At 38.7% G+C, this 23,047-nt stretch overlaps 1 protein-coding gene across 2 annotated transcripts in view; it reads left to right on the top strand.

Moving 5' to 3' along the window:
- Positions 1–21,622, top strand: part of GNA12 (G protein subunit alpha 12) — a 34,746-nt gene extending 13,124 nt beyond the window's left edge. Inside the window, exons 2-4 of one of the 2 annotated variants that reach the window (XM_028705480.2) lie at positions 1,297–1,512; positions 13,514–13,564; positions 15,174–21,622. In XM_028705480.2, coding sequence (XP_028561313.2) covers positions 1,297–1,512; positions 13,514–13,564; positions 15,174–15,743 — 837 coding nt within the window. In that variant the 3' untranslated portion in view covers positions 15,744–21,622. The remainder of the gene's footprint in view (positions 1–1,296; positions 1,513–13,513; positions 13,565–15,173) is intronic. The other variant, XM_077918719.1, reaches the window with a different exon arrangement.
- The last annotated feature ends 1,425 nt before the right edge of the window (positions 21,623–23,047 follow it).

The following is a 23,047-nucleotide window of genomic DNA, read 5'->3' as shown; positions in this document are numbered from 1 at the left end:
ATATGGGTAGGGCAATGCTTACTGTTATAATCCTTGTGTGGTTACAGCAGACAAGCCTACATTTTAGAAAATGACATTAGTCATAATGAACAGAAGTTGCAACTAAGGATTCTATAGTTGGGCTTCCTTTGTCTCCCTGCTTTCCAAAAGCAAAGAAATTGGGAGAAAATTAATACCTGTGAAGCTTGGATAAAAAGAAAATATTTAGTTAAAGCTTTCTAATCAGCCCCCTTATTCAATCTTCTTTAGAAGATTGAAGTCTGGTATGGATGTTTGAAATCTGAGGTTAAATGTGCTTAATGCAAGTCTTCTATAGATAGAAGGCAACAAAACAAATTTTGATGTTAACTGATCATATCAACTCAGATCTGTGATAAGTACTGTGCTCTTTGACTAAGGGTCCATAATGAAAGTATTTTTAAGGAATTGCACAGTATGAAAGAATTGCATTGTTTCTAGGGGATACTAAATGAGGATGCTTTGCCTCTGTATACAAAATCGTTCATTGCATGTTCTAGCAAGTTGACAGTGTTTCTCATGGTTTTTATTTTCATGGCTTGATCTATTACAAGGAGAAATAGATTGGTTTTGGGACTTGTGAACTCTTACTGCTTGGAATGCTATTACTGTATGTGATCCAAATACATTTTATTGGGGGTTGCATTTACGGTAACTAGTAAAGAAGAAAAACGTATTGAAGTGACTGGTCAGAAATCACATAACTGCACACTGCTAGAAGATTCCATAATTCAGACCTTTCCTGAAGCTTGCCAGAACACCACAGAGGCCTCTTCCCTCTGTCCTCAGCAAAAGCTAAGGTCTTGGTTAGAGTCCTGACTCAAGAGTTTGTATAACCTATGTAAGGGGCCGTTTATTTTTCACAAAATTCTGGCACCTAACGTTGAGTATGCACAGAGTTTTTCCTTTTCAGGGATGCCAATAGTTGAAAAATGGCTAGTAAGACAGGCTAGGGTGTGTAGATAAACTGGAAAAGAGGGTAGAAGCTGAAGGTGAAGCAGATAGAGATGCTTCTAAATGTTCCTGACTCCTCCTGCAAGATGAGCAGGTAAGGAGCCCTCACTTCTGCCATTACTATTAGCTAATGCCATGATACAGCACAAAGACAGACTGCCACTTACATAAAGGTGTTTTAACTTCATCTCATATTTTATCACAGCCAGATATATATATTAAAAAATTGATTGGTTTTAAGTGTCTTCTTCATTTTATATAGTTCTTTCCTTCAATGTAATAGTTTTTTCTTTGATCACTAAGTGTATTTATCTGTTCCTCTAGGGCTGCAGGGTTCTAGTCGATGCACGGGACAAACTAGGGATCCCTTGGCAGTATACAGAGAATGAGAAGCATGGGATGTTTCTAATGGCCTTTGAAAATAAAGCTGGGGTGCCCATTGAGCCTTCCACGTTCCAGTTGTATGTACCTGCCCTGACTTGCCTGTGGAAGGATGCTGGGATCAAGGAGGCGTTTAGCCGTCGAAGTGAATATCAGCTGGTGAGTATGCCAAACAGAACTTTGTTACCAGTTCATGGTGAAAGTGGGCTAGAGTATTATTGCCACCATCCATTTTCAACTCTCAGCTCCACCCAACATGACAATTGATATGGATTCATTTGTATCATATAGCATGAGCATAATTTGGCCATAAAGCAGTGGTAGTAGCCTAGTGAGTATCTTTAGTTTTAGAGGGCTTTCTAGAATTTTATGTAGCAAATATTCAGTAGAATGGTAGGTCTGACTCAGAGCAAGTTTTAAGTTTATCTAAAGCAGTGGTTTTCAGACTTTTTTCTCTGCACCACACTTTCAGAATAAAAAATTGCTCACACCACACCATTTTTTAAATAAGAAATACATTGGAAAACAAAAAGAAACAACACCTAACAGTGGTTGATTTAGAACATAGAACACAACTACTTTATAATATGATCATGGGACATCCAGAAACTATAAAACTATGTAGCCACATAAGAACAGAAATCATTCTCAAAATATAATATTGTCTGTCACTGAATCTTCCCACCACACATGCCATCCTCTCCTGCCACAGGAGTTTTAGTTACTCTGCCAAAGATGACACAGACCTGACAATGTAGCTGATATACACAATGAAGCTTTTGTCACCCTTTTAAGAACCACTGGTCTAAAGGTAAGAATTGAAGCACAGGTTATTTAACCAAAGGCATAGTTCACACATCCCAGTAAGCTCTAGTTAATAGTTTACTGTGGTCACAGCTTTATGGTCTGTTTCACTGTTCTCCCCTAGCAGGAGGATGAGACAAATGCAATCTCTGGCTTTGTGTTGTGTCTCATCCATGGATTCTGGTTTGTTTGGCTCACAATAAACTACAGTTTGTAGCCAAGGTTTGCTCTTGGCTTACTGGTTGGGGCTTTGTGGAGTGAAGCAAATTGCAATCCCTTGTTCTAATATAATGCTAAATTGGGGGTTGTGAACTTGTGTGTGCTAATGATAGGGAAACAAACAGCTCAGGAGGCACATCATGGCAGCCATGAATTATGGTTTACTGTGACTTGTGAACTGAGGCAAAGTGCAAAGTTTCATTAACAGCATCAAGTTTATGGTGACAGAACCTCCTCCTAATCCAAATTGGGAAGTATCCTGGCAATAATATGAATTAGTATGACTTTATTGAATTGAATTAATGGTTTTGATGAATTTGTAGTTTTCCTTATATGCTATTGTGTTTGATATAGTGATTGCAATATTTGTTGTTTTTTAATGCTACTGTGATTATTGTGAGCTACTTTGAGCTCAACGTTTTTGTTGTTGGAAAAGTGGGCAGCAAATATTAAACAAATCAAATTGCCTAATGGAAAGAGTCTAGGACCACAGGAGCGCTGTCTAAGCACTTGAGGCACTCTACTTTTATAGACAGTGCATCAAGTTTCTGGCTGTGAATCCTTGCCTGGGACCTTGAGCCTTTAGCACTGTGTGGGTGGATTGTACAATAGCAGTATTTTCTCTGCTTCCCTCTTTCTCCCTTACAGCACACTAAGTAGCTTCCTCCCATCTGTGTCTCATGGTAAGTCCCACTGTCTCTACTATGGAAGCAAGTCTTTGGGTGACAAAAGCTTCATTGTGTATATCAGCTACATTGTCAGGTCTGTGTCATCTTTGGAAGAGTAACTACAGAATAAGAATTCTTTGATAATTGGTATGTGGCTCCCCCCCCCCCCCTTTGGATATGAAAGGAATATATTGCTTTCTCTGGAGATCCTGTAGTTTCTACTTTCTTTGGCATTTTTTTGCATCAAACCAAATGGTAGAGGCTTAGGAATAGAGGGTTTGTAAGAAGTTGAGACCAAATTTCATGTTTGTTAGTACTGCTAATAGTTACCGGTATTTCCATTCTAAGCAATCAAAAGCTTTGAGGATGTCTAGGGACGTAATTGTCAGTGGGAGTTTAGTTGCCTTGCTGCGTTCAATCAGATTCAGTAGTTCCTGATGGGATCTGTTATATTGCGACCAGGGATGAAGCCAGTCTGGTCTGGGGCTAATAATTTGTGTAGGAAAAATTTTAGGTGGTTAGTCAAGATTGATGTGAATATCTTGTAGTCTTGGTTTATTAATGAGATTGGGTGGTATGATTCTACTTTGAGGCTGTCTTTGAGTGGTTTGGGGATAGAGACTATCTTGGAGGAGGTCCAGGTTTTAGGAATGGGGCCCCCTTTTATGATGTCACTGAATAGGCGGGTGATGTAGGGCATTAGGGGTTCTCTGAATTTCTTGTAGAATTCTACTGTAAAGCTGTCTGGGCCTGAGGCTTTGTGTGGTTTCAGGTTTTTGAGGACCGTATCTATTTCTTCCAGGGTGATAGGACTGTCCATTAATTCCTGTTCCTCATCTTGTAGGTGTTTTCTCATATAGGAGGTCATTTCCCTCTTGTGCAGATAAATGAGAGCATTAGTGTATGAACACAACTCTGCTTCCCTAAAAAGTGGTATTGTTCAGGCTGGCAAGAAAGCAGTTTATAAACCACCTCAGTAATATTTTCTGGGACAAGTGTGACGTTTATTCAAGGGGGGTGTCATAGTTAGTTGCTGAAGTGTAGTGATGGGGGGAGAGCAGAAGGGGTTGGGGGAGAGAGACCCAAGCCTTAAAAAACACTTCGACATCAGCACCAACTGTTCAGCTCCCCAGGCAGTCAAAATCTACAATTTTTTCACTCTGTTGAGTCCCAAACTTCTAACTCCAGTAACCAAACCAGGGAAACCTTCTTATCTAAACTCTGAAGAGCCACTGTTCTGTTGAAGGTGACAGAAGATGGACCACTGATGTGAATCAGTGCATGTGAAACTTCAGGCTTTTTCAGTTAAAGGGAAAAAAGGCTTTATGTGAAAATGTCTGTAGTCACAAGTTTCACAACTAAAAAATCTACAGCTAAGAATCCATTTTTTCACCTAGACTGTGTATTATAAAAGGAAGATAATTTCTTTTTTCTAGTTGGCAGCTATGTTTAAAGAAAAGAGGCTGTGTGAAGTAGCTGACTTGACTATTTGTTTTAATGTGTCTCTCTCTCCTCCTTCCATAAAAAAAAAGTTTCCGGAAACAATCTTCAAGGTGTTCTTTTTGAGAATATGGAAAGTGTTGCTTTGAGTAGTAATTTACTGACACCTTTCAAATGTTTTCTCTGTTTCAAACATTGACTTCTGCAGTTCAGACTATGGCAGACTTGTGCTTCATTTGGCTTGACTCCTGAACAAACTTCAGGCATGTGTCCTGAGAGGGTAACTTGCCCTACCACATCACTAAAAGAAGCTGCTTAACTGAGCTCTATTTATTCATTTAAGTCAGGCAAAAAAGCTTAGAAAACGTCTACCAGGAAGAAATGGTTTTTAATAGATTGCCATTGCTTTACGTAACATGTTTTGTGCTGGAATGCTAATGATTTGCATCCCTCTTCAGTAACGCTAACAGTAGCATCCCAGTCCAAGGAATGCTGCAGCTTGGGTGCTGATGTTTTGCCAGTCTTCAGTGCCATTTTTAAAAGGGACATCTTGCGTTGCATTGTCTGGACAGCTGTACTGTTTTGATGGGCAAGTATTTTCCTGCTGCAAGTCTCTATGCTGCAAAACAGTGTAGCCTTCAAGCCTGTGAGCCTTCAAGCTTGTCTAGCTCCAAGTATTCCAGCTGAGGTGGCCTCTCACTTCCACAGTGGAGGACTGTCTTGCTCTTAGGGGAAAGGAGAAGGCAGAGCAGCCTGAAGAGCTGCCAATCATATATATATATATATATATATATATATATATATATATATATTTGGGGGGGGTCCCCTTTGTATGGCTTATTCTAGTTTTTGCATGGTGCAGTTTTACCTGATGCTTATTATTTTAAAAACTATTTGTATGTGAAACATTCTGGGAGGTTCACCTGAAAACAATATGTTAGTTAATGAATAAACAATAAACAAACAAACATTGAAACTGTCTTCACATCATGACCCTCAGTATATTTTTCTTGGTAGGTCATCCTCAGTTCATACCCCATTAGTTTGCATGTGGTTAAGGTTTTCCTCCCATGTGCATCACTTCACACATTCTTACATTGCCATTACTTTGCCATTTTAATGCTCTTTCATCCGGTTTGAAGGATATTTTTGGAGCTGCTTGCCATCGCTTTGTGTTTTCACTGCTCTGAACAATCTGATGTCATCAGCTAACTTGCTGATCACACTGATCACTTGCAAGTTCAGGTCATTTATGAATACATTTTAAAGCATCAGGCCCAATATCATTCATTGGAAGATCCCATTTCCTACAACTTTCTGTTGTGAGAATTGTCCCAATCTCTTTTTCCTGTTCTTTAACCATATCCTGTTTTAATAAATAACAAGATGATATATATATATATATATATATATATATATATATATATATATATATGGTCAAAAAAGAACTCTTAAAAAAAACAACCCAGTAGCACCTTAAAGACCAACTAAGTATAAGCTTTCTAGGTATGAGCTTTCATGTGTATGCACACTTCTTCAGAATACTGTTTCTTCATATACTGTTTCGTTAACTTGATTGTGGTGTTTTTAGTTGTCACCTAGAGACATTTGCCTAGAGTGGCAAATAGAATAATAGGATATATTTCTTATCCCATGACTAGTTCTGATATATTGTGATTATTGAATCACTATACAGTGCAGTACCATATTTCTGATGTTCGTTGTATCTCTTGTTGAACAATCTCTTCTGAGACATTCCAGTTACCTGTATATCTGTGAGACAGGCAAATGAGCTTTGAACTTAGTAGATATATATGTGTGTGTTTTCTGTGTAACTAAGATGTGGTCTGTTCAGCTCCTGCCACTGGTGATGGAAAAGGATTGGTTTACAGTGGTGCCTCGCAAGACGAAATTAATCTGTTTCGCGAGTGTCTTCGTCTTGCAGTTCTTTCTTCTTGCGAAGCACGGCTATTAGCGGCTTAGCGGCTATTAACAGCTTAGCGGCTTTAAGAAAAAGGAAACAAACTTGCAAGAACTCGCAAGACGTTTCGTCTTGCAAAGCAAGCCCATAGGGAAATTCGTCTTGCGGAACGACTCAAAAAACAGAAAACCCTTTCGTCTAGCGAGTTTTTCGTCTTGCGAGGCATTCGTCTTGCGGGGCACCACTGTACTGGTTTTAACACTTCTACTGAAACAGCAACCTCTCAGCAACCTTTTAAATCTCTGATATAGATCCATTGGAGAGCCTGCAAGAAGAGTCTTTTGTTGGATGCTTTACTTTTAGTTCAACTGAGAGAAATGGGTTCATGGGCTTATCAGCCAAAATGTTCCCTTCTTTATTTTGAAAATATCTCAACTGAATAAAAATGTTAAAATGCTGAGAAATAACTAATTCCAGAGGATTATCTCTTTTCCCACAATAACAGCAATTATCAAGCTTATTTTTACCTTTGATTTCTAGGCACACCTTATGCATCAAGGTTGGCTACACTATGTGTTAACATTGTGACAGCTTATCTTACTTATGGCTTGGCTGCTCAAAATACTACTTCAGAGCTATAAGTAGTAGAAGTCTAAAATGAATTTTACAGCATTATTATTATTATTATTTATTCAAATTATATACCATGCTTTACATCAATGATAAAAACAAAAATATAGCAAAAAGCATACTGACAGACAATACCAATAGCATGCAATTTTTTGAGTACTCCAGAACTCTTAATCAGATTTGATGAAGACATTAGATGAACACAAAAATGGGAGGGACTTGGCTGGTGGTAATGCCATGAAACTGCATATAGTCTGCCAGATCTAAGAATGTACTATGAGGCGGCCTGTCTCACCTGGTTAAAGGAGTGGTGCACACTCAAAAATCCAGAATTGCTGGACCTGGAGGGGTACAGCAACAGATTTGGCTGACATGCATACCTGGGCTATGGAAAAGTTAAAGTTCATAAGAATTTTTTGAATCATGTCATCAGGAATTCCCTTTACGTTGTTTAGGGAAAATATAAGGACCTTCTTGAGCCTAAGGTGCCATGGTGGATCTCACCAACTGAAGCTCTTGCCGTTAAAAGGAAAAACACAAATGGAAATTGGCCTGTCTATAAATCATTATTAATAGAGGAAGAGAACCAATTAAAAATTTTAAAAAATCGAAGAAATAAGAGATCAAGTCTCAGCCTGGTTCCAATATTATCAATTATCTGAAACCTTCAAATGTGATTTAAAAAAGAGGATTTTCGACGGAGATTTCCAGATCTGAATCAGATCTAATAAATTCTAAAACTAAAACCCTCTCCAAAACATACTAACTCCTCCTGGACTGGGAAGTCAAGGAGGAGGCGGTTAAGTCCTCAATGATCACATGGGCCTAAGACTTTGGTCCCAACATAAAGATGAGCCAATGGGAACACCTACGGAAAGTAAATTGGAACTTTACGGCATGCTGTACATTAAGGGAGAACCTTCAAAAGATGTTATACCACTGGTATTTAACCCCTTCTAAACTCTCCAATATGTACAAAAGTGTCCCTAATATATGTTGGAGATGCGGAGAATCAAGTGGAGCCATGCTCCATATGTGGTGGGTTTGTAAAAAGATCAAAACTTTCTGGAATTGCATACATATTCAGCTTCAAATGTTAAATGCATCCTTCAAAAAAAAAAAAAATCATTTTTATTGGGTATTACAGGACCAGATCTATATAGGAAGATCAGGAAAGTCTTTCTGTATGCCACCACTGCCGCAAGAGTACTTACAGCAAAACATTGGAAGAGTGAAGTGACCAAATCCCCAACAGATCAGAATGGTTACTAAAATTGGTAGAATATGCTGAACTAGATAGTCTCTTGGAAAAGATTAAAGATAAGCAAAAACAGGAGTTCATTGATAACTGGAAACCTCTAAAGAGTTACTTAAAAAATAAATGTTGCAATCTGAATTCGGTAGCAGCTTTTGAATAAGCTCTGTAAATAAAGGTTAAATGGGTTAAAATAGATAGATAGATGCATATCAATATTTTATTATGATTTTGCTGATAAATTTAGGCAATAGGTTTATTAGAGTGAAAAGATGTTGAGAAGGACAGGTAGTCAAATTTATGAAGATATATACTTATTTGTTGGAATTTTTATTTTGAGAAGTTTGATCTACAGACTATAAAATATCTTTGATGTATGGATGTAACTACAGTTAATAAAGCATAAAAGAAGAAGAAGAAAGAAACTGCATATAGTCTTAAGGTAGAATATGGAAGGAGGTGGGCATTCACATGGAACTCTACTAGGTATCATGCAGGCATCAGGTTGCACAAGAGCCTTCAGGGGAAAGAAGTATAACAATAGCTAACAGAGGCAAAATCTGAAGCTATTTACAGTTAAGGTATTCCAAGGTTTGGTTGTTACCTTAGTGGTACAAATTCTTCAGTATACAGTACTCCTGACTTTTAGGGAAAGCTCTAGGTGAAAGCTTTTAGCCTTTTGAGAACAGGGCTATTGTTCTCAGTCCTATAGACTGTAACTGCAGTCCTAGACTAATCCATATGTGATTGTGCAGTTCAGTATCTAAGTCATAGAGTAATAGCTGTATTATGTGGCTTAGTTGCATGCTAGGGCTTTATTTTGAAGGCAGTCCTTTTATCTCAGTTAATGATGTTAGGGGCCCCAGAGCAAGTTGTTTACTATTCTATTAACTTCAACTTGTCCTAGCCTGTTTCCATTACGTCCCATTGGCTCTTTCAGTACCTGTACATGGATGTAGTCATCAAAATTTAGCAACATATCATTGAAGTGAATTAAGCAAGTTCATACACCTAAACCATTATGTATGACCACTTCTGAATTAATCTTACATTTTTGGAGTATTTGAAGAGAAAAATGCACTACTTCACTGAACTGCATTGATGCTACTATGATTGTCATTCTAGCAAAATGATGTTTGCCTTACTCTCCTTTTTTAAAGATGTCATTGCTACATTAATAAAATTCTAGCTCCTTTTACAAATGTGCTATCAGTTATAAACTGTTCTAAAGTTTCCTGGCCTTCTGTTCATCTGTATACAGTAATCCTGACTATTTTTCAGAGGCATTGAGACAGTTTAAAGTTTGTATTTCCATTATTGTGCAGAGGTTTCTAGATTAGTACTTCCACTAAAATATCACTTAACACATATGAAGCATACTGTGTTAACTACTTGGTTTTTAATGCGAGTGTTAATACTGTGAATCTTATGAGACAACAGTGTGAAACTGATGTTATATCTTCTTTACACTTACAAATTCGTAAGAATCGGCTCAATTATCTGATGCAACCCAAACTTAAAACATTCCAGATCAATGTCTCCTTTGGGGGGAAATGAACTGAATGTAAGATTTATACTCTTGCCCAACTTGCGGAACTGGATGGGGAATATTTGCTTTTATCGGAGTTTCAAATATTGCCAGTGGACTGTAATTCACAAGGCTGTATCTGCAACAGGGGTTGGGAATCTATGCCCCACCCCTGATGTTGCTGGGCTACAACTCCCATCTTTACTGGCCATTGGCCATGCTGGCTAGGACTACTGGAAATTGGAGTCCAACAGTTCTAGAGAGTCACAGGTTCCATGCCCCTGGTTTTACAATTATAAAACTCTTTAATATCAGTCTATGCCTGTCACTACATTGGTACCTCGGGTTAAGAACTTAATTCATTCCAGAGGTCTGTTCTTAACCTGAAACGGTTCTTAACCTGAGGTGTGCTTTTGCTAATGGGGCCTCCTGCTGCCGCTGCATCGCTGGCGCGCGATTTCTGTTCTCATCCTGGGGCAAACTTCTTAACCTGGAGCAACCACTTCCTGGTTAGCGGAGTTTGTAACCTGAAGCGTTTGTAACCCAAGGTACCACTGTACTTAGTGTTTCAAAACACCCTAAATCTTGAAATACTTGCTCACCTTAGGACATGTTATTATATCCATGTTATTATATATTAAATGATTTCTTGGCAACATTAAACTTATTAGAGATAACTTGAAATTGGAGCACCTCGTATATAAACAGTGGAGTTCACTCATACATTGTTTCACTTGACTAGAAATTAATTCAACAATAGTTATTGCTTTGAAGATATTGGACACTCATCTCTCACTTGTCCTAGGTGCTAGTGCTGTGGTATTGATTTTGTGTCACTGATATTACGGGCATATCATTTGTGTCAGGAGTGAGGAATCTCCAGCCTTGGGCCACATTTGGCCCATCAGGCCTCCCCATTTGTAAGGGAGGAGGTTTTCCAAAATCCACATCCACTTGTTGGCATATGTGGCATCAGGTGTGCAGCAGATAGAGTTGCAGCTGGTTGTACAGCAGATCACTGCAGAAAGCAGGATTAAACTCCCCAGGTGATATGTGGGGAGTGGAGTTCTGATCTGGCCCATTGGATCAAAAAGGTTCCCCATCTCTGCTTTAGGTAGAGGTCTGCCTGCATATTAAATTTGATTTAGCAGCATCGGTGTTGAGAATCCCACATACAGTAGTACCTTGTGTTACGTACTGCCCCATTTACGAATGCTGCGGGTTGCGCACTCCGCTAACCCAGAAGTAGATGCCTCTTGTTACGAACTTTGCCCCAGGGTGCGAGCAGAAGACGTGCTCCAGAGGGACAGCAGCAGTGGGAGGCGCCATTAGCAAAAGTGTGCCTCATGTTACGAGCGGTTTCCGGTTACAAACAGACCTCCGGAACAGATTCAGTATGTAACACAAGGTAACACTGTACTCATAAGCCAGTGGCTCTGAAAGGATGGCACTTGAAGATAGCAAGTATGGCAGAAATATTCAATAAACATTTAAACATTTCCGTGTAGTATAATGTAGTATAGCTTACTATCAAAATAATATTTTACTTTGCAGAATATGGAAAAATATCAAGCAATGTTAGGTGTTGTAACTTTTGTTTTCCAGTGTTTTTCTTATCAATAAAAAAATGGGGTGTGGTGCAAGCAATTTTTTATTCTGAAAGTGTGGTGCAGAGAAAAAGACAGTTGAGGACCACTGTCATAAACTATATTTCTGTACTTTAGGAACTGTGAGGCAGCCAGTGAAAATGAAGGGCTTGTTCCTGCAAGATTAGAAAGAAAATATCCCACTGTCACAGCTAACACAGCGGTTTGTCTTCACCCCTGGAGGTGCTTCAGACAGAAGGATACTTTATTTTTATATTGTATATATTGTAGACTACTTAGAGATTTTTTTAAAAGATGGAGTGGTTAGAAATGTTTTTTTAAATAAAATACATGTATCTGGAACTTTTACAGATGCTCTTTTTTGTAACTCCTGATCTGGATTTAACCTTAAACTGTGAACTAAATTTAGGAACTGGGCTTCATAGAACCATAATCAGGAAGACTAAATTAATCCTTTGTCCTGGGAAAAGCAAAAGGTTAATGGGCTAGCAAATGTAGACCAAATGATCTAATTTCTTATATTGTATTAGAATAAATTAGATTACTTGTAGAAAAATATCAGAACTGTTAACACTTAAAAAAAAAAAAGGTTACTGAACACCTAGCTAAAGCTTCAAGTGTGAAATTTCTGCAGTTTGTGCCTGTGCTTCATCTGACAACAACAAATTAAGTTGGCTTTGTCCCTGGGAGACCTCATATGGAGTTCATATCTCATGAGTGCTAAATCCATGAAGAAACGAAGTCCTACTGATGTCACTTTCTTTATACACAACTAAAAATTGTGTATACATTACATCAGAGCTTTCCAAACTTTTTGTGTTGGTGACACATTGCACAGTAATTCAGTTTTACTATCAAATTAAGGAGCATTTGTGCAACGCACATACACACTGCAGCCGACTCACAAATGTGTCATGACACACAGTTTGGTAAGCCCTGCATCATATCATGTCTTAACATCAAACGTCTTAACACCAAACAAGTTGTTGTCTAGGTGCTTTTGCATGCAGACTCTTTCGAAAGTGGCTGCTCCAAATGTCAATGCACTAAGCAAGGCCCTCTGTTTCTTCTTAACTTGTTAAGTGTCACAAATGAAAATGACACAGGAGTCCCCACAGTCCTCTCTTTTAAGACCAAAGCAGGAAGAAGCTCTACAATATAAGCCAGAAATATCCAAAGAACAAGATATGAAGCTCAAAGTAATGTTGAAATGTGGGACCTGGCCTATTTCAGGCCCTGCTGCTCATAGTTTTGGATTTTCCAATTCCCAGTTGTGCAGTGACTCATGGCTGCTGCTCAACAATGGGAACAGCACCTCCTATGTGGTCCCAGTTGGCAAGATTGAGTCAGAGGATATACAGCATAGGATATACAGCAGTGCAAAAAGTAATCACCCAACCTTTTGTGTTTAACTCTTTGGGTAAGAGGAACAGGAATATTAATGAGAATATAATATTGTGTACCACAAAGCAAACACTATTGATAATTGAGCAGCTTAATTCTTTAAAATAGAATAATAAAAATTAAGTTTTGGGGACTTTAAAAAAAAAAAAAAGACTGTTGAACTAGGGCTTCCTTTCTCTCTAGCCAGCATTCATTGCTGCTATTAGCTTAGAGTCAGAAACATTTTGTATCTCAAGGGTGAAAGGAAACTTGCTAGATTGTCCAAGTCCCAGTTGCTCTGAAGCAGCAGGTTTTGACATGCCATCCCTGTTCTTACTCTACCTGTATGGTTGCTTCAGAGTAATCTGGAAGGTATTTCCTGGAGGACCTGCTTCTGGACATGTAGAAAGTAGATGAGGATTTTCAGAGGCATGTGATGGCCTTAACTGGAAAGCATGTAAAGGCTGTATACCCTTTTCAGATTGGAAATGCCTGGACTGAGCTATATTTTGTTGGAAGGCTACGCTACTTGGCATTATGTGTTTCCACATGCTAGTCTTTTTAAACTTGTTTTCAAAGATTATCAAGGATAATACAATATATTGCTTCTGTACAGTGAAGGTTTTTTCCCCTCTTTAAACATGGTTTTGGCTTTGTAAACCCCAGTTCCAGAAATTAGCTGCAAATGTCCTCTTCTCTCGACAGGGTGAATCGGTGAAATATTTTCTGGATAATTTGGACCGGATTGGCCAATTGGTGAGATTTACTTTTTCGTTGCCCCATTCTGTCCTCCAGTACTTAATGCATTGTGCCTTTTTATGTTCTCTGTCTGATATGCTCAAACCATATGGCCGTGCAGAAAACCAAAAACTGTACAAATGCGTACAGTGTAGAAAATGCAGAACTAAATGGAGAATCACCGAGCAGAACTAAACTCTGCTTACTGTCTTCCTCAACCACCCTTTAACTCAGTGGTTCCCAAATTCCCCCCACCCCAAGACAATTTGAAAATTGCAAGTGTTTGTGAACTACTTAATTATTTTTCTGCCTGTGGTAGCAAATTAATTCCATAGAATTCAAATAGTAATACAGTAAAATAAATAAAAATGCAATTAAAAATAATATGAATATTCAGTGCAATTGATGTGCCATCTCCCATTTCAACCACAAATCTAGATAACTCAATGAAGCTCGCCTAACACTGGTAAATTCACTGACCACAGTTTGGGAACAGTCACTATTTCCAGTTCTATCTACTCTGTGGTGAAAGGCAACTGTTCCTAAGTGAATAAAGTTTACACACACACACCCCCCAAAAAAAGAATACTGTACATAAAGTAGTTAGTACAATTCATATCCCATTTGGGAATTATGCAATTGCTTATATTCATATTCTGTCACACAAACAACCTTTTTTTCTTAATACTTTCAATATGAAGTATTAAGACAAAAAGGTTGTTTGTGTGACAGTATGTGAATATAGGCAACTGAATAATTCCCAAATGGGATATGAATTGTATGGAACTGTCAGCAAGTCAGACTTACATTACACACAGCACTCTTAATGCACATGGGCACGAGGTGGATCCTTTGTCTAGCAAAATGTGACTCTGTAACAATTTCTTAGATACTAATGACCTGCACAGTATCATTTCTTTTTCAGGGAAGAGGGATGCTTCCCTCTACCCACTGTTCATATCAGGGGTGCCAACTTGAATAAAATATTTGGGGCAGGTAAGCCCCGCTCTCCCTGATCAGTCACATGATGCAGTGCAGGGGGGCCAACATGACCTTGGCCCCTAGGAATTGGCTCTGTGTTTGAGACAGAGAGAGGTGGAACAAAGATAGGTCTGCATTGTTGCTCAGTTTGTTGCAAAATTGTTAAACATACCACATCATTTTACTTTGGATGTAGTGGCAGTGAGACTTGGCCAGGGCCAGCAACAGTGAAACTTGCATGTTGTAGGCTGTCAGAAACCCCAGTTTTTATTGCATATGTTGTAAGGATGGTACACAGAATTTCAAAGGATACGTTCATGATACTGAGTTTTGTAAACTATTCAGTTTGTTACTTCAAATTGAATTGGTTTATAGCCAGTTCATACAACCAACTAGACATAATGAAAATAGCTTAAATGAAGGTGAGCTGTTCATGTAGCAGAGTGGCCTTGTGATTCACTTACAGAACTTGACTCAACTCACATTTTCAGCTGAGCAGGTTGTTTAAGATTGATCTTTAGTTTCTTCTCTCCTTCCTTTACCCCTCTGGTCACTACCCTGACTCAGTGTATCTGTACCCTCTTTCAATGGAAGCAGCTGTTGATCCATTTTGATATTTTCCCTGCCTCCGTGTCTCTTTCTGCAGAACTATTTTCCCAGTAAGCAAGACATCTTGCTGGCTAGAAAAGCTACCAAGGGGATTGTGGAGCATGACTTTATCATCAAGAAGATTCCTTTCAAAATGGTTGATGTGGGTGGACAGCGGTCTCAACGCCAAAAATGGTTTCAGTGTTTTGATGGGATAACATCTATACTATTCATGGTCTCCTCAAGTGAATATGATCAGGTCCTTATGGAAGATAGACGCACAAATAGACTAGTTGAATCTATGAACATCTTTGAAACCATTGTCAACAACAAGCTCTTTTTTAATGTCTCCATCATTCTCTTCCTTAACAAAATGGACCTACTTGTGGAGAAAGTGAAGAATGTCAGCATTAAGAAGTACTTCTCAGACTTCAGGGGTGATCCTCACCGGTTGGAAGATGTTCAGCGTTACCTGGTACAATGTTTTGACAGAAAGCGGCGGAATCGCAGTAAACCCCTCTTCCATCATTTCACCACAGCCATAGACACTGAAAACATCCGCTTTGTGTTCCATGCTGTGAAGGATACAATCCTTCAGGAAAACCTTAAGGATATTATGTTGCAGTGAAGGAAAACTGAAGGAACTGTCTATTCAAACCTAGCCTAGTTGAAGGCCCAACCTTTATAGCCTATACGATGGATTTTTTTAAAAAAGATCCATGCTGTTACTTGGCTCAAGGAAGCTGCAAAATAGCCAGTCCCAATGGAGGAGCAACAAGCAGAAGGACTGTGAGAGCTCAAGCTAGCTACTGTATCACTTAACTAAACAAACAAGCAAACAAAAAAACTACTGAAAGTAGTAAATTGCAAGTGCAGTGCCTTCTTTTGAACTCTTAATAACATTATTGCCTTCTGCCTTTTGAAAAGATAATTCTAAGTTTGAAAAATGACGTAAAGACATTTGTGTTTTTTAATCCACTGTCATTGTGCAAGAGAGTTTGTTGGTTGTAAAGCCTGTCTGCCTCACTTGTTTTGGGTGCTGAATTAACAAATCCAGTAAGTTCATTGATACTTCTATTTGGAGAATACATTGCAATATGTCAATATCTAAGTTTGGTGTACGCAAAATTGTTTGCCAGTAACCAGACTGTGCTTGCCAAAATGATTATCCAGCTCTTCTTTGAGACTCTCTACAGTTTCCCTCTTGACAAAGTTTACAACTGTAAATTGAACTTGGCTGGCCACACTAGTGAATTTCATTTTAGCAATTGGCCTGAAAGGGGGCAGAAATCCAAGACCTGGGTTGGTGCAACACAGGGCTGTACTTTGCACTACATGTTACAGTGTTTATTGCATCATGGAAAATAAGACTTTTATTTTCTTTTTATTTTACTTTTCATATAGCATGAGGCTGGAGCTCACACAGATGCTCTGCTGAGACATTAACTGTTCTCAAACCTATAGTTGGAACTATATGAAAACTTTCTCTTGACAGAATATTATGTATGAGACATATTATGGGCGTTCACATAAAAGGGAAGCTAATGCTATTCCTTAGCCAAATGTTTGGTAAGCAGAGGCTGCTCATAGCACTAAAGCCAAATGCTCTTGAGGTTTCCACTTTACAGCTGCACTGAGTTTGGAAAGAAGAGCTCTGCTTTGAACTAATCCTTAATTGTTGCTGTATGAATTTACTAGGTTATATAATATACACTTAAAATATTGTAAACTGTCAAGTTCAAAGTTGCCCCTTTAAGGCTACTACAGAGTACATGTGAATTTGCAGGAGGCTGTGAATAATGTTGATGTGAACTTCCTTTTTAATTCTAAAGTGTTGAATTTAACTATGGGTGCCTATTTTGTGTGTACTGATGTTTCACACTCTGTCTGATATGAGGTATGTATTAACTACACTAAACCCTACATTTTCAGTGCTATAGACTTTATTCAGGGATCTTCTTAAACATAAGAAATGTTTACCATACTTTTGGTACCACACTTGTCATATCAAATTATAAAGGGCTTATTCTTTCCTGTATCATGATATCAGAATGCTGTAGCTTATGCCCCTCTGGGACAATCATGTCTTACACAGTAGGCAAAACTCCAGGTATAAATGCCACCAATAACAGCAAACTAAAACAAATCTCTCATGACTTCTGCTTGGACAAATTCCAGGGTATTTTTTTCCCCTCCGGGGATTACTCACATTTATATAAGCATGTTTTTGTGTGGTGTACCCTACTTTGAACCAGAAATTTTCCACTCTTATAGTGATGTTTGTGCAAAATCAAGCTAAGTTTTGGACATTAAGAAAGAGTTTGTCTCCTACTTTTTATCTAAAACTAAAATTTCAATAAGACAACAACCACATAGTGACTGCAGACATTTCAACCTTTTGAGATGAAATTACATTTGGAGACTTTCTAGTGACACTTGTCTTACTTTCTAGGACCAATTATTTTACTGTTTTCATATCTGCTTCTAGAAAAGAAAACAATATTGCAATTTTGCCATGAGTACGCTAAAGTGTTGAATAATTTTGCAGGCTATGAATGGCTATTCAAGGGTTAAGGGGAATGCATCTCAGCTACGATTGCCAATTTCTATTCATTGGGTTTCTTCATTGATGTCTCTTTTGAAAATTTAAATTCCACATGCCTAAAAAGATGTTTGATTTGTGTTTCTCAAATAGCTATCTTGACATGAGAAGTTTCAAGAGCAGTTTGTGATGTGGAATATGCACCTGCTTTTAAAGGAGAAAATTCCCATTAGACATGTTCACAACCCATGGCATTCATAAGTAGCTCTTATGTATTCTGGTCACAGTATTTTAATTTGCTTCCTCAGCAGTAATATACAGTCTAGAAGGAGCCTTGACTATTCAATTAAAAAATTGAACTTTATATATTTTCTACCCAAAAGTGCCTCGGTTTTACCTATTAACTTTTCTTTGCCCTTAAGTGGCAGGGAGTAGCACAAACCCATTTATAACAATCTGAACTATGCCATCACTTGCATTTTAAAATAAAAACTTAGAAATAATATGCTGCAGTTCTCAAATTGTTCTTTTTCTTACAACTCTGCCTAGTCGTGTACTGTATTTCTTTTTCTGTATGGCTACCGTAGTATTTGCATGTAAAATGTATTATATTACTCTGTTCCTTTGGTATCAGATAGTTATCTTTTGGTATGATGGAAGCCCCTTGCTGGGGCAAACTTACCGTAAAGATTTTGGTAGCCAGATTAAGACTGCAGTCCTAAACTATGTCTACCTAGCAGTAAACCCAATTGAATTCAGTGGGACTTGCTTCCCAGTAAATGGAGATTTAGGATTGCAGTCAAAATCAAGTTCAACCTAATCCATTTTTCAGCCAATTTATTTTGCCATTTAAGATGCTGTTAGCTCTAGTTCTCCAGCTTCTCATCCCTTCAGCTGCACGCCTTGGTCATGATCACACACTGATATAATTCTTGTGATTAACATTGTAGTAGAAGCTTAGCATCTAACAGGCAGGATGTTTTAACAATTTCAGGATTACAGTGCAGCCTGGTTTAAATAACTAGTTGGAATCCTAAAAGTATCTTTTAACAGTATAGCTTCACACAGATAAGGGAAACCTCTTTTCTAATCATAGCACTGCTCATATACTGTGTTTCAATAGTTTGCTTTGAATTCAAAATCTTTTTTTGCAATCCAGTACAGTAGTATTGGGTGCTCTGCAACCATTGAATTACCCGCTCTTTCTTCCTCTTGCCAAAGCCACAAGACATTTGCCTTTAATTGTAACCCTTGAGAACATTTTGTCCTAAGTACAATTAGCAGGGAGAGGAAAGATTTGTTGTTGGAATACTTGATGTGATGATACTTTTAAGCTGGGGAATGGGTTACACATCAGACAGTCTATTACAGGCCTTGAACTTATGCTGTGGCGTATTACATACCAAACAGGCTTCAGCTTCTCATTTGTCAGAGGACGTTTTGCTGTAAATAATGTATATTGTGCATTTGGTGTTTTTAGCCATGGACAAAGAGGATCACCCCCTCATGTCTTTAACAGGGTGTGTGTGCATATATATGTATTTACATGCATGTGCACACACAGGTGGAAGTAGACTTTCCGCTGAAAATCTGCTTGTTTTTATATAAACTCTCCAGGAGCAAGGACTTGCCGGGGGGGAAATCATTTTTCATGAAATGGAAGCTGCAAGTTGGCATGAGTTCACAGTTCCTATGTTATACTATGCGCACACTGCATATTCAAGTGGACTGTGCACATGAGCAGAATTTACCATGTTAGCATAACAGAATATTGTTGAAACTGACTCTTGAGTTTATCAACTTAGCAGCTGTGTTATCCAAAATAAAGAGTAGCATTCTGCCATCCACAAAAATTTATAAGGGATGAACAGAGATTACCATACTTGGCAAGTTTGAGGCCCATTAAAAAAGACTTTCTGAGGCCTCTGGGATAGTGACTAAAATACCGCCACTGCTGTGGATATGGTAGATGTTTCTACTTCTGCCACCAATTCATTTCACTGATTTAAAGAACCCTTATCAATGGGCCAGCAAGTTACCTAGGATTTAGCAAACCTCCCATAGTTTTATACCGACCCTCGAGGGTTGGGGTTTTTTTGATGAGCTCTTTTTTGATGGTTGTTGTTGTTGGGAGGGAGAGATTTGGAGAAGGATCTAGTTTCTAGACTTTCAAACAGTGCTGCTTAAGCATTAACGGTGTGTGTATTGAAACAAAATGCATTGAAACAAAAGCCACCAATGAAGAGCCTGTATGCTTTCCCCCAGAATAAGGATTTGGCAGCATATTAAAACAACTTATTGGCACTACTGTAGCTATTGGCACACACATAAATCTTTTTTCCCCCTAGCCTGCCTGTTTGTTTATAACTGGGACATGCAAATTCAGGTTTCTTGCAGTGTGCTCTTGAGAGGCTTTGGCTATGCAGAAGGTCTGATAAATGTTCTAAAAGGCAAGCAAGTATCCTCTTCAAAACCAACAAAATCAAGCCTTTAGATTTGGGGCCCTCATACCTTAAAAGACGGTTCCTTATTTTACTCCATTGTGTACTTTCAGATCAACCAAGACTATTCTCATGATTTATGTATCAAATTCAAACTGCAGAGACACACAGAATGGTATTTTCAGTGGTTGTTCCACAATGGTAAAATTCCATTCCCTTGTCAAAATACAACATGAATACTAGTGTTTATACACTAGGTTAAAAAACAACAACACAGAAGCAACAGTATGACAAAACCCTTATTAGGACCAACCTAAACATTACAAAATCTGCTTTCTAGAAGCACTGTAAGAGCTGAAACAGATGCATAGTTTGTACTACTGGGGATGTGGGCAGGGTAATCAAATGTTTGAATGATCTCCACATAAAAGTCTACCTGCACACACAAACCTAACATGCTGGAGAGGGGAGGAAGGCTGGTCCTGGCTTACTTGATTAGTACTTCCAGGATCTCTCATGTGGGCCCAAACATCTGTTCTACCAACCCGGATGATTTAGCCCAGCAACAACTACATCACATGGGAGTTCTTCCCCAGACTACCTCAAGAGTTCTCCAAAGATTTTCCTTAGCACACCTGGCCCATAGCCTGTTATTGGGTTCTTATTGGTAGAGATTATACATAAGAGCAATACAGAGTGGCCATGCTGCAACTGATCTGCTTGGGGACAATTTCATCTGGTTCCTTTCCCTGGTTGGTGGCTGAAGAAAGCAGCATAAATCCAAGTTTGTGTTTGTTTTCTGTTCACTATCTTGGGGGCTTCAGGTCAAAAGTTGGGAGCAGAATAATTGAAAAAAATAAATAGGGAACTGACAAAAATGCTGCCTAGTGTTGACATTATACCTGAGAAGTGATTTCAGAAATGTCTTCCTTTTCAAGTGGTGCTTCATCTATATTCCACATATTTGCACGAGTAGGCTTGTTTTATACCAATATTGCAGACATAGTAGTGGTTTGACTACAGCTACTAGTGAAGCACAACTGACATGATGAATGCTTGGTTTCTTGCTCACAATTGGCCACTGCACCATACCAGCTCTAGGGCAGTATTCCATGCTCAGTGGCGCACATAGAATATTGCCCTAGAGCTCGTATAGTGTAGTGAATCATCAGAAAATTGAGTATTGTGGACAGAAAAGGCCTGTGCTTGCCTTAATCTTTAACTTGAGCAAAAAAAGCTTAATTATTCTTGAAAAGTGACAAATTTAAAAATAAGTTGTGATGAAAGTGCCATAATTCATACTGTTATATTTTTAATTGTGTGCTTAAAAACAACCCTGGTCTTTTGTAAGCACTAAAAGAGTATAATTCTTTGTGACATTTTGCTGTGATAGCAGCAGCTTATGAAAGCTGTGTATTAGATTTTTAAAATGTGGTGTAAAAATGTGTATTATAGCTTTGAATTAGCTTACTGTTTTGTATATATGAATTTTGTAAATCTATTAAAATGTGACTTGTTACTGTACTTTCTAGTGAAGTGTCTAAAATAATTTAAGTTCTGTTAGAGAACAGCGGTGGTCATGTACGCTATAATACGGGGTCAGCAACCAGCAGTCCCTGAGCCGCATCTTACTTCCACAGAAACTGGCAGGCAACACTGCGTCTAAGACACCTCCTTTTTCCAGAAGCAAATGTGTGAGGCAGCCAAAAAATGAAGTGGTTTCAGGGAGAAAGAGGAAGGATGAGGCCATTTAGGCAATGGTTAAAGGAGGTTTGGCTTAGCTGGTTATTTTTGAGGAAGTAGAAGAGCTGGCCTGTTGCTACGGCTATGTTACTGTTGGCTCCTTCATAAATCTAGTTGCTGCTTTAAAGAATTCCAGAAGAGCAACAGTTCATTACAGCAGTAACTTTCTGTATATGGCACCTCAAAGTTTAATACGTTGTGGTATGAGATTTTGTAGCAATAGTCTACTTCATCAGATGCAATAAATAGGCAGTGGGTTCTTCAAATTATATACAGGCGACTCTCAATGCTGGGATTACTTTCCAGGGATAGCGCATAAGGCCAAACTTGTGTATAGCCAAACATACTAGGTTCAATGGTGGGTGGGATTGGTTGGCATCCATCTGTCTTGGGAGACAATGGAAGTGTGCGCCTTCAGGGGGAAGTCAAAAAATTGGAGAGTTATAGTGCCTGCTGTGGCTGTAGAGAAAGATACGGGAGAGACATGTTTTCTTGCATCTGGGGCAGATGAAGGCATCCAGTTGTGCTACTGCGGGTGTACCATGGTGTTTCTTCTTACTGCACTCTTCCCAGTGGTCATTCCCAGAGGGTGGGATTACCAAAATCTCCTTTCCTAGATGTCCACCCCCTTTTCACCACCTTTAATAAAATTTAATGTTTGTTGCTAAGTGCATAAAGCTGAATGCACACAAGTTAAATGAGTGCAAGTTGTGAGTTACCTGTACACTTATTCGTCTTTTGGAGGCAAAATGTTTTCAAAGGGCATATTTTTAAAATGCAATGCAGAGATATTGTTGTATGTCACTGGTATTCAACAGGGGTTCCAGGAGCTCATTGAAGATGTGCTACAGCCATGACACTTTCTCTTAAAAATAGAGAAGGTAAAAGACTTTAACACGTGCAGTAAATTGGGACTCCCTTTTGGGCTTGGTTTGGGGAGGCACATTTAGAAATCTAAAATGGTTGTGGGTACCACAAAATATCCATTGCACGTATGAAGAAGTTGTTGGTGCTCATGGCCTCCACAAAAGACAAAGCACCACCCAAATACACAGAACTAGACAAAACACGCCCTAAAACAACAGCAACAACAAAGTTTAAGCACTTTTAAAAAATAGTGAGTGGACAGGGAACATCAGCAGATGCGAGGAGGGTAGCCAGAAGCCCTTCCTCTTTTCTCATTCCTCATTTCATGCTCTGCCATGG

Source organism: Podarcis muralis, chromosome 14, assembly GCF_964188315.1.
Source record: "Podarcis muralis chromosome 14, rPodMur119.hap1.1, whole genome shotgun sequence".
NCBI lineage: Eukaryota > Metazoa > Chordata > Lepidosauria > Squamata > Lacertidae > Podarcis > Podarcis muralis.
The sequence above is the reverse complement of the archived record's forward strand: the minus strand, read 5'-3'. Positions and strand labels throughout refer to the sequence as shown.